The 15,204-nt window shown below is 37.4% G+C and overlaps 1 protein-coding gene across 11 annotated transcripts in view; it reads left to right on the plus strand.

Annotated features, from left to right (window-relative positions):
- ABI3BP (ABI family member 3 binding protein) overlaps positions 1-15,204 on the plus strand; it is a 465,661-nt gene that overhangs the window by 334,348 nt on the left and 116,109 nt on the right. For 10 of the 11 annotated variants that reach the window (XM_077482512.1, XM_077482502.1, XM_077482506.1 and 7 more), the window contains 4 exons: positions 4,907-4,996; positions 5,387-5,476; positions 6,081-6,167; positions 10,471-10,581. In XM_077482512.1, the coding sequence (XP_077338638.1) occupies positions 4,907-4,996; positions 5,387-5,476; positions 6,081-6,167; positions 10,471-10,581 (378 nt within the window). The remainder of the gene's footprint in view (positions 1-4,906; positions 4,997-5,386; positions 5,477-6,080; positions 6,168-10,470; positions 10,582-15,204) is intronic. The other variant, XM_077482511.1, reaches the window with a different exon arrangement.

Genomic DNA, 15,204 nt, shown 5'->3' on the forward strand with positions numbered 1-15,204 from the left:
TGGCCTAAAAAGCAAAACATTATGTGTGGCAGAAAACTAACACTGCACATCACCCTGAACACACCACCCCCCCCCCCCCCAAACATGATAGTGGCAGAATCATGTTGTGGGAATGCTTTTCTTCAGCAGGGACAGGGAAGCTGGTCAGAGTTGATGGGAAGATTGATGAAGCCAAATACCGGGCAATCTTAGAAGAAAACCTGTTAGAGATTGCAAAAGACTTTAGATCGGGGCAGAGGTTCACCTTCCAGCAGCGACCCTAAGCAACAATGTAATGATTTAGATCAAAGCATATTCATGTGTTAGAATGGCCCAGCCAAAGTCTATACCTAAATCCAATTGAGAATCTGTGGCAAGACTTGAAAATTGCTGTTCACAGACACTTTCCATCCAACCCGACAGAGCCTCAGCTATTTTGCAAAGAATGGGCAAAAATTCCACTCTTTAGATGTGCAAAGCTGGTAGAGACATCCCCAAAAAGACTTACGCTGTAATTGCAGAAAAAAGTGGTTCTACAAAGTATTGACTCTGGGGGGCTGAATACAAATGCATGCCACACTTTTCACATATTTATTTGTAAAAAAAAATTGAAAACCATTTATGATTTTCTTTCCACTTCACAATTATATGTTATGTGTTATGTGATATGTTGGTCTATCACATAAAATCCCAATAAAATACTTTTAAGCTTTTGGTACTGATATACTGGTACTGTATATCCATGCCAATACAGACTAATATCGGTGCTGATACCGAACATTTGCACGAGTAATTGAAATGCTCCAATACTTGGCCCGATACCCTTAGTCTGTTTAGACCCCTGATATCTCATCAAAGCCCCCCCCCCCCCCACCACCACCACCACAAAAAGGGCTGATAAAAAAAATAATAACAAAAAATAAATTGTAATAAATATTTATAAGGTAAAATTGTAAAACAAATAAAATAAAAAAAAATAAAGCATAGTAAAAAAACATAATGTCACAGTCCACTGTCACATTTAATTAAAAAGAGGTATCAGTAATCGGTATCAGCAAGTACTTGGAAAAAAAAGTATCGGTACTTGTACTCGGTCTTAAAAAAGTGGTATCAGTGCAACCCTAAGGGCCGGTTCACACTGCGGGCGATGCGAGGCGACACCGACTTGCCTCGCCGCGACCTGCCGCGACCTCAGCGGCGACTTGCAAATGACTTCTGTATAGAAGTCAATGCAAGTTGCCCCGAGGTCGCCCAAAAGTAGTACAGGAACCTTTTTTCTGAGTCGGAGCGACTCGAGTCGCTCCTCTCAGAACGGTTCCATTGTACAGAACGGGGGCGACTTGTCAGATCGCGGCGAGGCAAGTCGTGTCGCCTCGCATCGCCCGCAGTGTGAACCGGCCCTTACTGTAACATGACAAAATGTGGAAAATGTCAAGGGGTATGAATACTTTTTCAAGGCACTGTACGTGGAGACACCTCTACATGTCTACACTTTGTACTTGCTAGCAGCTTAATTATTATAGTCACTTTAGTCATATCGATATGCAAGCAGTTTAAACAATAAATGCATATGTACTTCAATTGTGAATTTACCTGTTTGCCCGATGTTCTACTGTAAATGAATAATCAAATCAGCAGTTTTAAAACATTTGAATTTACGCTTTTAGTAAATGTTTGCATTTGAGGCTCATTCACATTAGCCTAATGAAAGGAGACAGATTGATTAGTGTTCTTTAATAAGATTTTCCAGACAGTAATTCTACATTTGTTTTTGCAGCTATTGCTATATACTTAATAAAAACATCCTGGGAACAGTGATGACGCGTATACATTTAGAAAGGATTATCATGTCATTTCTTTTTTTCCATTACATTATGCCATGTTTGTTCAGCCCATGTTACAAGATAGAAGTATAAATAAGAAAAAATTGTGCATTTCCAAAGACAAGAAAACAGAAGTGCAGAAAGTGTGTAATGTGCACATCCTACAGTATATAGTGGTGACTTTTAAGTCTTATATTTAGATCTAAATGTCTAACAATTGTAACTTGAGAATAAAAATTTCCCTTGATGTACTTGGATCTGAAACATCTAAAATCCATGCAGTTTTCATAAATTCCATTTAAAATTTATAGCAAGTTAGCAAAAGGTATCTAGATGGAACAATAAACCTCAGGCTGCCATATAGCATGGGGTTTATGTAATTTTCCAGTATGCAGTTCTAACAATGATTTACATTTTTAGGTAAACCTAAAAAATGATATGGTGTTAAAGCATAAGAATATCTGAGCTAATGGGATGTCACAGTTTAAATGCCCATCCCAAAAAAAAACAACGATGCTGTAATCACAGGGGAAAATATTGGCTGCACATCAAGAAAATCCAGCTTTGTATAAAACTTTATTGTTCCCAAGAAAAGCTCAAGGTTACCCCACCTGGGACCTCCCTCGTTTTAACTGTGGTCTTGCTAGGGAGCATGGGGTTGAGAGTTGCTTCTCCTTTTGTGGTTTGAATGATGTTGTAATGTTGGCACATCTTTATTTTGGATATTTTTCTCTTGCAGTGATTTATTAAATGACAATTAAGCATTTAGATGCTGACCTAAAAAATATGTGCCGTTGTTGAATCCTTTGGAAAAACACAAATTATATGGTTGTTAAGTTGATCAAATAGGGTCAAGTGAATGGATCCAATAAAGTCAATGACCTGGATCAAGTTTGTAGGTCAGGAATTCTGACCTTTCTTGGCTCCACTGGCTGCATGCCTGTTCCCTATCAATGACTTAGAACGCAGTGAGACCAGGGACAGCAAGGTAACTAGTATTTTTAGAAAGAGGTCAGACTCTATTTTTTTCTTTCAATCACCTGTTTTTGTGGGGGGGGGGGGGGTTCATATAAGGAATTTTTAATAACAGATTTAGCTACAATATATATATATATCAATTCAGCCAAAACTCTGTTTTTTAATTTTGAAATAATGAATCAACAGATCTGAAATCTGAAAAAGTAAAATCAATGTTCTATTAGGAAGGACACCATATTTTCCCACCATATTGGGGTTGATTTACTAAAGACAAATAGACTGTGCACTCTGTAAGTTCAGTTGCTCCAGAGCTTACTAAATGAAATGAAGCTTCACTTTACAAAGAATATTTAATCACATGCAAGGAGAAGCATTTTTGGATTTTTGGACATGATTGGATGATGGGAGTCGTCAGAGCTTACCCTCATTTACTAAGCTCTGGAGCAAGTTCACTTGCATAGTACACAGCCTAGTTGCCTTTAGTAAATACATATGCTTGAGGGTTTTTTTTCCAAAAGCATCTGCAAATCATTGAAAGCAGTTGCAAAGAACTCCAACCATAGATCAGTTTTTTTGATATTTTATTGAAATATCTATCAGAGGGACTGAAGGATTTGGATTATAACTGTTGTTGTAATTAATTGAAAAAGAAAAAAACGCGCTAATCAAAAAAATTATTAAAAAAATTTACAGCAGCAATTAATGTGGGATAAACACAAACCAAATTAAAAAATTGCGCTAATAAAGTCCAAAAAATGCAAAACAGTTATTTCTGGTGATTAGGGTGGATATGAAAATCCAGAATTCTGAACAGTTCAATGATCTTAATGAAAAATCATAAGGAGATATATCATCAATTTATAGAGAACATGCTCACCAGATTGTAAGCCCAACATGCGTGTGGCTTTAACCCAGCCCGGGTTGGAGATTTTTTCAGAGAGACGATCTGATTCGGAACCGTGATGTAGGGTTGTAAGCCTCTTAACATAAATTATTGCTCAATCCATGAAGTATGGTTTCATATTGCCCCCAAAACGAAGGAAATATACAACATAGCATGATTCTGCTACACTTCCAATGACGATACACTATGTACAATGACACCTGCTAAATAAAGCACCCAGTGTTCACCACCACCACATAGAGTGCCTCCTTACCCGAAATCAAATTAACCAAGCCAAATATCTCCTCTAGCAAATAGATCCACCGCAGGAAGCAAGATGTACTTAAATTGGTTGATGGGAAAAGGAGCTCTCAGCAAAGAAATATGTCCGTAGATATCAACAAGTAATGCCCAAAAGAATAATAAGGAGCATCATAGCATTATACTGTAAATGGAGATTTAATAAATAAAAAAAAGTTGCACTTACAAACAAGTAAAAATCACGTGTAAAAACTGTAGAGCCGGCCGTCTACAAACAAACACCCCCGTCCTCCCTGCGTGGTGACGTCAGCACGTGCTTCCTCAGACGCGTTTCGTCATACCTGACATTTTCAATGGGGAACTTTAATTAATTGGTTTGCGTAAAAGTTATATTGTCTACAAAATAGGGGATTATGATAGATTTATGGCATTTTTATTATAAATTTTTTTATTAGTAATGGCGGCGATGTGAGATTTTTATTGTGACTGCAAAATTTCAGCGGACACATCAGACAATTTTATACTATTTTGGGACCAGTGAAAATGCATTGATTACTGTGTAAATGACACTGGCAGGAAATAGGTTAAACACTAGGGGTGACCAAGGGGTAAGTGTGTTCCCTCAGTGTGTTCTAACTGTAGGGGGGAAGGGCTCACTAGAACATGATGGGGATCACTTCTTCCGATACCTGGTAGCAGTAGATCTCTGTCATGTATCTCCCTGCTCTGCCACTCTGTGTCACGATCACAGGCCACCGGCAGACATCGAGTCCGCGGGATCCGCAGGCATGAACATGTGGCACATGGCCACTAGCCTGCAATTTTAAGGTGATGTAAATTTGCGCAGCCAAGCCATTGTGCTGACATTTATCGTTGAGGCTGGATGGCAAGCGATTAAAGAACATATGGCATTGACAGGTATTTCTGGAAGACAGAATACTAGAATTATGTATTAAAACTGCAATTATTTTATATTTCCTAGGTGGAAGAGTTTTAGACAGTACAAAACTTCTTGGTGTGAGCAGAAATATTTCAATGGAACCAAACAACACTGGAAAAAGAACATTTTCAGGTATCTATCTTATTTGTAAACACATTAAAACCTTCCTTTTTATATACTTTTAACACTGGCGCAAATATTTATTGCCAAATCATACCCCATGTCACACTTGGTGAGGGGTGTAACACATTCAAGGGAATAGGGCCACACTGCAATCGCCCTGCAACCATGTATAATGTGTGCGATTGCGAAGTGGTTGTCTGGTAATTAGCGGGGTTAAAACAACACCTCCTCACCACCTGTCTATTGCTGTCTGTAGAGTGATTTGAATGCAGGTCTTGCTTCAGACAGAAGAGGCCTTAATCTAACCTGTTGCTTTTCCCTGCATGAGCAAATCACAGGTTTGTTTAAACATAGCTTATTGTCTGAACTACTTTTAATTTGATCTTGTTATCTCTATAGTTTCTGCACCACCTTTGCCCCCAGTGAAACCAACTTCCATACGTAGAAGAATCCAGTATAACAATGTAACAGGGAGACCGAGAGTCACAGGTATGTTGTAAAGTTAGTGCCACTTGCTGATCGTGTCCACACCAAACTCATGTCCATTTTCCATTCATCTTTGATCCGTTTTCAACCATTTTTTAACTGCTTTGTATTCACATTTTCATCCACTGATTTCATTGACTGTGTAATGCATAGCATATTTATTCTATCAGAAAAATTTGACTAAATGTCATTACATTAAATCACCAGCTGAACTTTATTGAGACATAAAGAAAACTTACTTTATGTAAAATATAGAAATGCAATTTTGTGACAATCATTGAAGGTTTATGAGTATGCTTGCCATCACATAAACATTGCATGTATTAAAGGCATTCTGTTATTTAATTTATGAATAGGTTTAGTGTAGTTTTAAAGGCCACAAATGGATTGGGGAGTTGGACATGGCTGCACCGCTCAAAAAAAAAAAGTATGTTTTTTGAGATATATATATATATATATATATATATATATATATATATATACATACTGTATATATATATATATATCTGAGAGAGCGTTAAAATTGGATGTAAATGTATAGAAAATAACTGTTATGATTATAAATATTATTGTGATTTTTTTAATTGTTATTGTTATGTTTACACAGTATCTTCACCACCACTTCCTCCTGTGAAACCAACCACCATTCGCAGGAAACCACCTACTAATGTTACGGCTAGACCAATACCCGCAGGTATGTGACTCTCCACCTTATACTGTTTTTTATTGTCATAATTCAAAGGGTAGTGTTTTCTAACATCTGCCTCACACTTAATTAAAACTGCATCAGCCAAGAAACAAACAATTTGTTTCATTATTGTAAAGTTACCCATACACATGCAGGTTATCTTTTCTTTTCAGCTTTTCTCTGTTGATAACCCTAATTTGTATGGCTTACTGCAGACTTTCCAGCCTGATCATTACCTACCTACCTATTAGGGTATTATTCAAGCAGAATGGATAATGCAATTGTCCAAGGGACAAATCACTTCATGCGTCTGTCAGCCTATTCAGTTGAGTTCAGTTGAGTTCATCTGCCCGGGAAGTCCACAAATGTCTGACTTGGTCATCACTGTGAATGGCAAACATGAATAATCAAGTCACACATTACCAAAAGGTCACAGCTTTGTCTTCGGGTGTTTGTCCAAATTCATACCCAAGAGGTCATGATACCTAATATTCTCATAGGGTGTTGGGTATGAAAAACGCGCTTCCAAAAATATGTCTGCCTAAAGTACAGTAACTTTGCAGAATCTCCTTTTTTTGTTTTTTTACTGTGCTGCAGGAATGGAAATTGGAAGCTTCTTGATAAGCAATGAGCAAAAAACAAATTATATTTATGTTTTTTTCATTTATAAGCCAAACAGTATTTTCAGTACAATTGTACTGTACTGTAAAGTTAGGATATGAGTTTCTCTAGTCTGTTTTAAAATTTGCTTACCACTAAAAGTGATGTAATAGGTGATGTAATGATTTCCTAACTTAAAAATCAACTGCATTGTGACAAAAAATAATTCCCCAGTTGTATACATTTTAAAAGCATTATTCATTTAATCAAACTGTTTGAAAGGCTGATGCAGGATATAGGTGAGCACTGGACTAACACGCCATAACTTCCCAGAAGCTGCTCTATTATCCTATAAACAATAAAGAAATGGCAATAATGGCAAAATGCATCTTAAATTTCAATATCCATGCAGTATTATACGTTGCATATATTAAAATTATAATGTACTGGTGAACCAGGATAGTGTTTTATTGATCAAACTATGCCACAATACCATGTCACTATTAACTTACTTCAACTAGTGAATTTAGTGAAACTAGTGAATGCTATAAACTCATGCTACATTCATACCTGAAATGTAAGGTACGCAATTGAGGCATGCTGTGTTGCGGCAGTCCAGTAATTTTGAACAAGCTCACAACAAACCTCAATGCACAAAAAAACACACCTGCAACATTTTGGCAATTCTGCGCACCAAAACACACAGTATGCACATCATAGTGCACTTTAGTACAGGATACTGTGACAGCCACTGTATGTGTGCAAATCGGTGCCGGCACAATGTGATACACACTGTGCATGAACACATGTTGCATTAATGCACAGTAACAGAGGCACTACTGTAACGTATAAGTGTGAAGCCAACATTTTAATTTACCCACATCTCACAATCATAGATATTGGAATGAGAACTGACGTACAAAAGGATTTTGAATGAGGCTGTAGACATTGTGAAGGAGAGTTTCCACCCCCCTTTCTATTTTTTGCACCCAGGGATGGAGGCACACCTTACATGTGCCTCATTCAAAGTCCCAAACTCCCCCCCCCCCTTTTTTTTTTACAAAAGGATTTTAGTATGATTTCAAAGAATGAGAGAATTTTAAAGATTTCAAAAGATTTACTAAAGGGGTTAAGAATGTTCACTCATTAGATTGCAATCCAACTTCCATTATCCAGTCAAATTAAATTCCTGTTTGCTTGTTCATCTGCACAGGATTGGGTATTCAACAGAAATTTGCTTTTCATATCATTGGATCATTTAAGTGAATATTCACAAAATTTATTGAGTGAAGGTACTTAACTTAATCATCTCAAAAATTGTCCAAAAATGTGAAGTTCTGACTTCCTTGCCTACCCTGCAGAGAAGAGAATTTTCTGTAAAAGTATAGCTATAAGGATTTTGAGGATACCCCGTTGTATTGTGTTTAAATGTGGTTCTTTTTTTTTTTTCTTTTATGAAGACTTCTTTGTATAGCAACAGAGATGCATTAATTTAATCTGTTACCGCCGGCCATATGCATATATGCATCCACTCGGCGGGTGGGCTTTAATGACATTGTGGAGCTTATGTAGGGTTTAGACTCAGCTCTCAGCACTGGTGGGGGGAGCAATAACAAGTTTAGTGCCAGTCGGGGAGGGGTTTGCCCAAGTTGTCAATTTTTCCCATTAAAGGCAACTATTCTCTTTAGAGAACAGTTGTACCAAAAATACATAGGCTGCCATTGCTGACATACAGCATACTTATGAAAACGCTAGATACCTGGTTCTCAAATTAATTCAATGACTTAATTTTTATTTTTTTTTACTAATAAGATGGAACAAGTCAGTATGTGTTCTGACTTCAGTGGCTGTGTGCTTGTCCTTGGTCAATGAGCAGCTCATAAAGTATTAAAGTCATAGGATTAGCAACTGGGCAACTAGTATTTTCAGAAGCAGTTCAGCAATGGCAACCTACATACAGTAGCTCATTCAGAACAGATACTATATGTAGGTTCTGAACTTTGTACCTTGTTTTTGTTACCCCTTTCTTTCATCCTACTGTATATAATTTAAAATGACTTTATTGCGTTAGTAAAATCTATTGACTCATTTAAAAGTTCATTATCACCAGGCTCTTCCAACAGCCTGTGACAGACAGGCTTATTATATATTATGATATTTTAAATTATTATTAGCTTGGCTTCCTTCTTTGGTTAAAGGTCATGGTGTTATTTAGCTGGAAAAGATGAGGACATACTTATGTAGATTCCCCCAGGGCATTTCTTCTAAATTTGCGTGTCTGGTTCATTTAGCTACAATAGTATTTAAGGCATACTAAAATGACGTGCATTAATATTGACTCAGGGGCCACTTTAGTACAACTGAAAGCAGTATTAATCCCAAAAGAAAACATTTATTATATTGCAGTTTACCAATTCTTAGATGTGATAGCTTTCTTTCATCTATTTTCATCTTGTGATCCAGCCAGCAAGTCTGTTATTTTTTAAAAGCACAAGCTCTCCAGCAGAATGTATCAGGGATGTTTAAAATTATGCGTTTTTATTTATTTATGCAAAACCTTTATCCCAAAAGGAAAAAAAAGTTTGCTGTAACTGATTAGATAGTGTGCGTTTGGCTTCAATATGTTAGTGTATCTAAATCTGCTAATACATTTAACACTACCCTCCCCCCCAGACTGACAGTGATGATGTCTGCTGTGCCTCCTCTACTCATTCCCCAGGAGTCGTGTCTCACTAATACCAGAGGTGTGATACTGGCCAGATAACCATGTGAAAACAGAGGGAAAAGGCCAAAGAAAATAAAATGATGTAGCCACTACAAACTATTGATTAGTAAGCTGTAATATAATAGACTTTTGGTTTTGGGTTCAGTACTGCTTTAAGCATTCTTTATTGCCAATGAGCATTGTTGGCAGTTTCATGAATCAGAACCTATATCTAATCACAACAGACTATAATGTTTTTAAAAACATCCTACAAATATAAAGCATATAAATAAATAAATAAATAAATATATATATATATATATATATATATATATATATATATATATATATATATATATATATATATATATTATGTCTTCTTACGGCATGCAACAGCATAGAGACATAATCCCTCAGAACAAGAGATATGAGTTTTTTATGCATGGTTGATTACAGTTGAGTTGAATTAGCGACTATTTGTGGAATAAAATTCATATACTTCTACTTTTTAAATAGAAAGTATATGTGCAATTTGCAAAACATTTTTCCATTAACAACTGGGTTATCCAGCTGGGTTATTTTTTGCTTCTGGAAGTCGCTACTACTAACCTCACCGTTAGCAATAATTGTGGCATCACTATCCAGCTTTGTGTAATTAATTCTTCTATGTTAAAGGTTCAGTCAGCCAGAGTACTTATCCATTGCTTTAATTGGAGAGTTTGCTGTGCTTGATATCCCACTAGCCACATCTATTATAAGGGAGACCCCCTCCCCTTGCTTTTGGAGGAAAGGGAAAGGACAGAGGGGTAAAGCCAGCAACTACTGCAGTGAGAGTTCTCCACTGGATATATAAATTTTTGGTGGGACTGACCCTTACGCATTAGCTTGTGTCATTTTACTTTAATTGCAGACAAAAATCTGCTTTCATATGTAATATAGACTTACATGTTTACTATATTGGGAAAATGTTATGGTGACTTAACAAGTGCCTGTTTCTTTAAAAAGGATGTGTTCTGATATCACGTGCTCCTTCAGCTCCCAAGCTCAACTGTTCAGTGATATATATAAAACCACCAAAGGTGCAGCCAACCTTGCCTGCTACAGACGAAGACTTTGGTATGATAGATAGCTTTTGTGTGACCATAAGCTGTTAAAGAGGACCTTTCATCACCACCTAACTCCTATTTGTGACTTTCTTACCAGAGTGCTTGTTGCATGCGCTCTACCCCTATGTGGTTTAGTAGTATGAAGGAATTAAAGTACAGAAAGCAACCAAACAACTCAAATATAGATTTCTTAATAATAGGTCATTTTTGATGAACCATGAAATCTTACAAAAATAACAGGTTTAAATGATCAAAGGTCCGCTTTAAGGCTTTGCGAAATTAAATATAGTATATAGATATTGGTTTATATCACGTTTCTTAAATTAAGGAATTTTGTAGCAGAAAACAAAGTATTTGCTATATAACTCAACTATCCTATACAAAACAGTCCTAGAAACTAGCAGTGTGCTTACTCATAGTTTTTTCAACATACTTTGATACAAGCAAAAAAATATTGCTAAGCAAGTGGAAGATAGCCTTGTTGAGACTGGCTATGTCAAATTCAAGGACTATGCACTTTAGACTGTATAAAAATGATTCTTTAAGGAAACAACCACTAAGCAAATAGTTTGAAAAGTCATTGCAAATTTGATGCCTCTTTAGACATAATTGAGTGCATTGAAAACGGCATTCACAACACAGGCTACTTTTTTTTTCCCGCTAACGGGAATTCCCACTACATTTCCACTATCGGGTACAGAGATGGCGGTAGTAGAGTGTTGTACCATGATAACCATCAATTAATGTAGAAAGTTTGGAGTTTAAGTGATGTTTGCCTTCGTTGGCTAACTTAGGTTATTAAAGATGCAAGCTTTCGGACTAACTCAAATATGTTCTTCAGGCTTAAGACTAGTCTGGAAAAAAAATGATTCTGAGGCTCGCATATTTATCCACAGAATTACAAAGAGGGACAATGAAATAGAAACATTAAAAAAATACAACAATTTTTTCCTACACACTGTAGTAACAGAGGCTGTTGTAAGAGATAAGAGATCAGAGTTTAAGACCCCTTTTACACTGCCAGCGGGTCACGTTAGCGGAAATCACCACTAGTTTTAGCAGCACTTTAGCGTAATTTTAGAGGCACTTTTCGGTCGCTAGCAGGGCGCTTTTAACCTCAGCTAGTGGCCGAAGAAAAGGTTAAATGCATCCGTAGATCGCCGCTGCCGAATTGCTTTTCAGGCACTTCAGCAGCAGTGCTCATTCATTTCAATTGGCAGAGGTGGTGGAGGAGCGGTGTATACACTGCTCCTAGACCACCCCAAAGATGCTGCTTGCAGGACTTTTTCTAATGTCCTGCAAGTGCACTGCTCCAGTGTGAAAGCATTTGGGCTTTCAAATTGGGGCTGCAGGGGAAACGTTTTTGAGGTGCTTTACAGGTGCTATTTTTAGCCCTTTAGCACCTGAAAAAGGCCTCAGTGTGAAAGGGGTCTAAAAGTATTACTGGAGTAATTGACTTAAGCCTGGTACACACTATCAACCTGCTGAGTTGAGCAAAATAAAATCTGGTGTTAGTACAGTGATCTACCCGCTGAGCAATTGTGTTCGGACAGTGGGGCTACCCCCCGCACAACTGGCTGCCAGCGCTGGCTGGATGCTGTTTTTCCAGCATGCCAGTTTGACAACAGCCAGCCGCCTTCTGTCGTACAGACTGGTGTACACACGGGCCGAATGTTGGCCAGTTGCTGGTCAATACCGGATGATATTCGGCCCATGTGTACCAGGCTTAGAGATAAGTCACAATTCTCACCACCTGAAATGACAGTCTTTTATAGATTTCAATAGAAGCATGTCACCTCAATACAGGCATACCCCACTTTTAAGTACACAATGGGGTTTATTTACTAAAGAAGGAAAGTGCAAAATCCAGCTCACTTCTGCAGAGAAACCAATTAGCTTCTAACACCAGCTTGTTCTATTATGCTTTGGTAATAAAACCTGGAAGCTGATTGGTTTCTATGTAGATGTGAGCCTGATTTTGCACTTTCCAGCTTTAGTAAATAAACCTCATTGTGTACTTAAAAGTGGGGTATGCCTGTAAGTAATTTTTGAACTGATGTTTATCTTTTATAGAACAAAAAAAAACAGAAGATGAATAGGTGAAAAACTTTATTGTGGTCCATTTATTTTGCATGACTTTTCTAATTAACATCCCTAAATGTGGAGCATGGGGTTGATTTACTAAAAAAGAAATAGATTGTTCACTTTGCAAGGCAATTTTCCCAAGAGCTTAGTGAATTTTTCACTTTGCAAAAAACAATTACATCTAGAAAAAAAAATGGTGCTTGCATATGATTGGATGATGGAAGTAAGCAGAGCTTTACCTTATCCACTAAGTTCTAATGATAATTCCCTTGCAATATGCAATGTCTATTGCAAAGTGAATAGTCTGTTTGCCTTTAGTAAATCAATCTCTACGAGTACACTACCGAACCAAGAGTAAACTGTGTTCTCTTATTTATTTTTCTAAAAAAACAAAAATGACGAGACATTTAGCAAATGGTAAGCCGTGCTAATAAGGCAATTAAGATGTCCAAGAGAAATGTACAGGTTTTTTTTTAGAATACAATTTTATTGAGTTTGTGGCACAAAAGGCAAGAAACAGAACAGGCATGTCTTACATGACTATGTCAAAGTAAAAACAAACAGCTTACATAGAACTTCAAACAAAAAAAATCACCAAATATTGATGGAAGAAGTCACGTATGGACTGGAGTTTGACAATGAACGCATACCAGGCCCAAGTGTCCACTTGAACCATGACAGAGGTAAAGGTAAAATCAAAGTAGTGTGAGGAAAGCAGGTGTGTTTCGGGCTTGACTCCAGGGTAGTGTAATTAGGTATCAAATTCAGTGCAGGACAGGTTCTACAAGAGTCTGGGACAATTTCTGTGGGCCATATACAGGTTTCTTTGGTAAGGAAAGTAAAACGTGTTCAGTCTTTTATTTTATATAGAAAACAGTCTCTTTTTATATATAAATAATGCTATAATTTAGTGTAGAAACACATTTGCACTACAGCTCTGTTTTCCACATGAGATTAAATTCTCTGTAGAATTCTTCAAGTTCCACTAAAGATTCTGGTCCAGGAATAAAAACAATGATTCAAAGAAATAGCAAGAAAAAAAAAAAAACTTATGAAAAGGGCATTTGCCATTTAGACATGTTTTCATCCAGTAATAATAATGATCTCAGGCAGCTGGGTGTTCCTTTCAGTTTTCTATTGGCAGACATATTACTTAGGTTTTCTTCGTTGCAGCCAGGCTCTGATCTGGGGAAATGAAAACACTACAATTATGAATAGGCATGTATGAAAAGTTGACTGAGAAGGAAAAAAGTACAATTTGAAACACATGTCAGCCAAGGCAAATGGGAGGGAGATGGGATGAGATGGATAACCAAGAGGAACCAAAAAGCCCTCCTCCAAAATATTGACTACATTTTTCTCTTAAAAGAGAAGGTATTTACATATCAACATTTCTATAACAAATAAGGACTGTGTGTCTGTTCCTCTTTTAATGATAGTGGAAACATGCAAACAACATCTTTACTTCTTAGTGTTCAGTGTTATCCAGATCCACTAATTGCTATCAAATATTCTGGGTTAACTTGAAATATATGGAAACAATGGCTTCTGTGGAACACGGTTTAACGAACACTGAGCCCTTGTACACACGGTCGGAGATTCCGACGGAATGTGTCCTATCGGACCATTTTGTCGGATAATCCGACTGTGTGTGGTCTCCATCGGACTGTTTCCGTTGGAGTATCCGACGGACCAAGTTTTCCAACTTGTCCGTAAAATTTTCCGACAAAATGCTCCGGTCGGACATACTCCGATCATGTGTATCCTACTCTGGCAGACAAAGTGCCACGCATGCTCAGATCAAATTCCTGGACCAAAGCTATTGGCTACTAGCCTGAACGTAGTCCCGTCGTAACGAAATAACGTCAGCACGTTATGTACAATCGGATTTTCCGACAACTTTGCCCAACCGTGTGTATGCAACAGTTTCGGACAAAATCCGTCAGACAAAATCCAACAGATTTGGTTGTCAGAATGTCCGACCGTGTGTACAAGGGCTGAGACAGGACAACTAGTGAACGTATAGTGAGCCGAAAAACAAAGGAAGCAAGGAGCCCCTCTACACTGCTGAGAAGCACAGTGTTTCCTTCTTATAACAGAATCTGCATGCCCTCATTCCCATCACAGAATAAAAAAAAAAAAAGTTTATTGCTCATTTAAGGTAACTGGACAGAACTTGCAAAAAAGCATGCCTGGCTACCTGGACACAGGTAAAAGATTGACATGCAGGGCTTTGGAGTTGACATTCTAATGGCAAATAGCAAGTGCAGTTGCACTCATTTTTCCCACAACTAAGTGAGTGTGGTGAAGCTCTGCCAATTTGCATCATCCAATTATGCGCAATCAAAAGTGCAGTTTTTTGGGGGGTTTCCCTTGCACCTGATTGGGTATTCTTTTGCAGGTGAAGCTTCACCACATTCATTAAGCTCTGGGGAAAATTACTGCAATTGCAATTTCAAAGTGCACAGTCTATTTGCCTTTTGTAAATAAACCCCTGTGTCTTACAAACATTGTTAATATAGTGACTTTTTTCTTTCAGTTGCAGTGT

This window comes from Lithobates pipiens, unplaced genomic scaffold (assembly GCF_037356315.1).
Source record: "Lithobates pipiens isolate NorthernLeopardFrog02 unplaced genomic scaffold, aLitPip1_a1.2 Scaffold_16, whole genome shotgun sequence".
NCBI classification, from domain to species: Eukaryota; Metazoa; Chordata; class Amphibia; order Anura; family Ranidae; genus Lithobates; species Lithobates pipiens.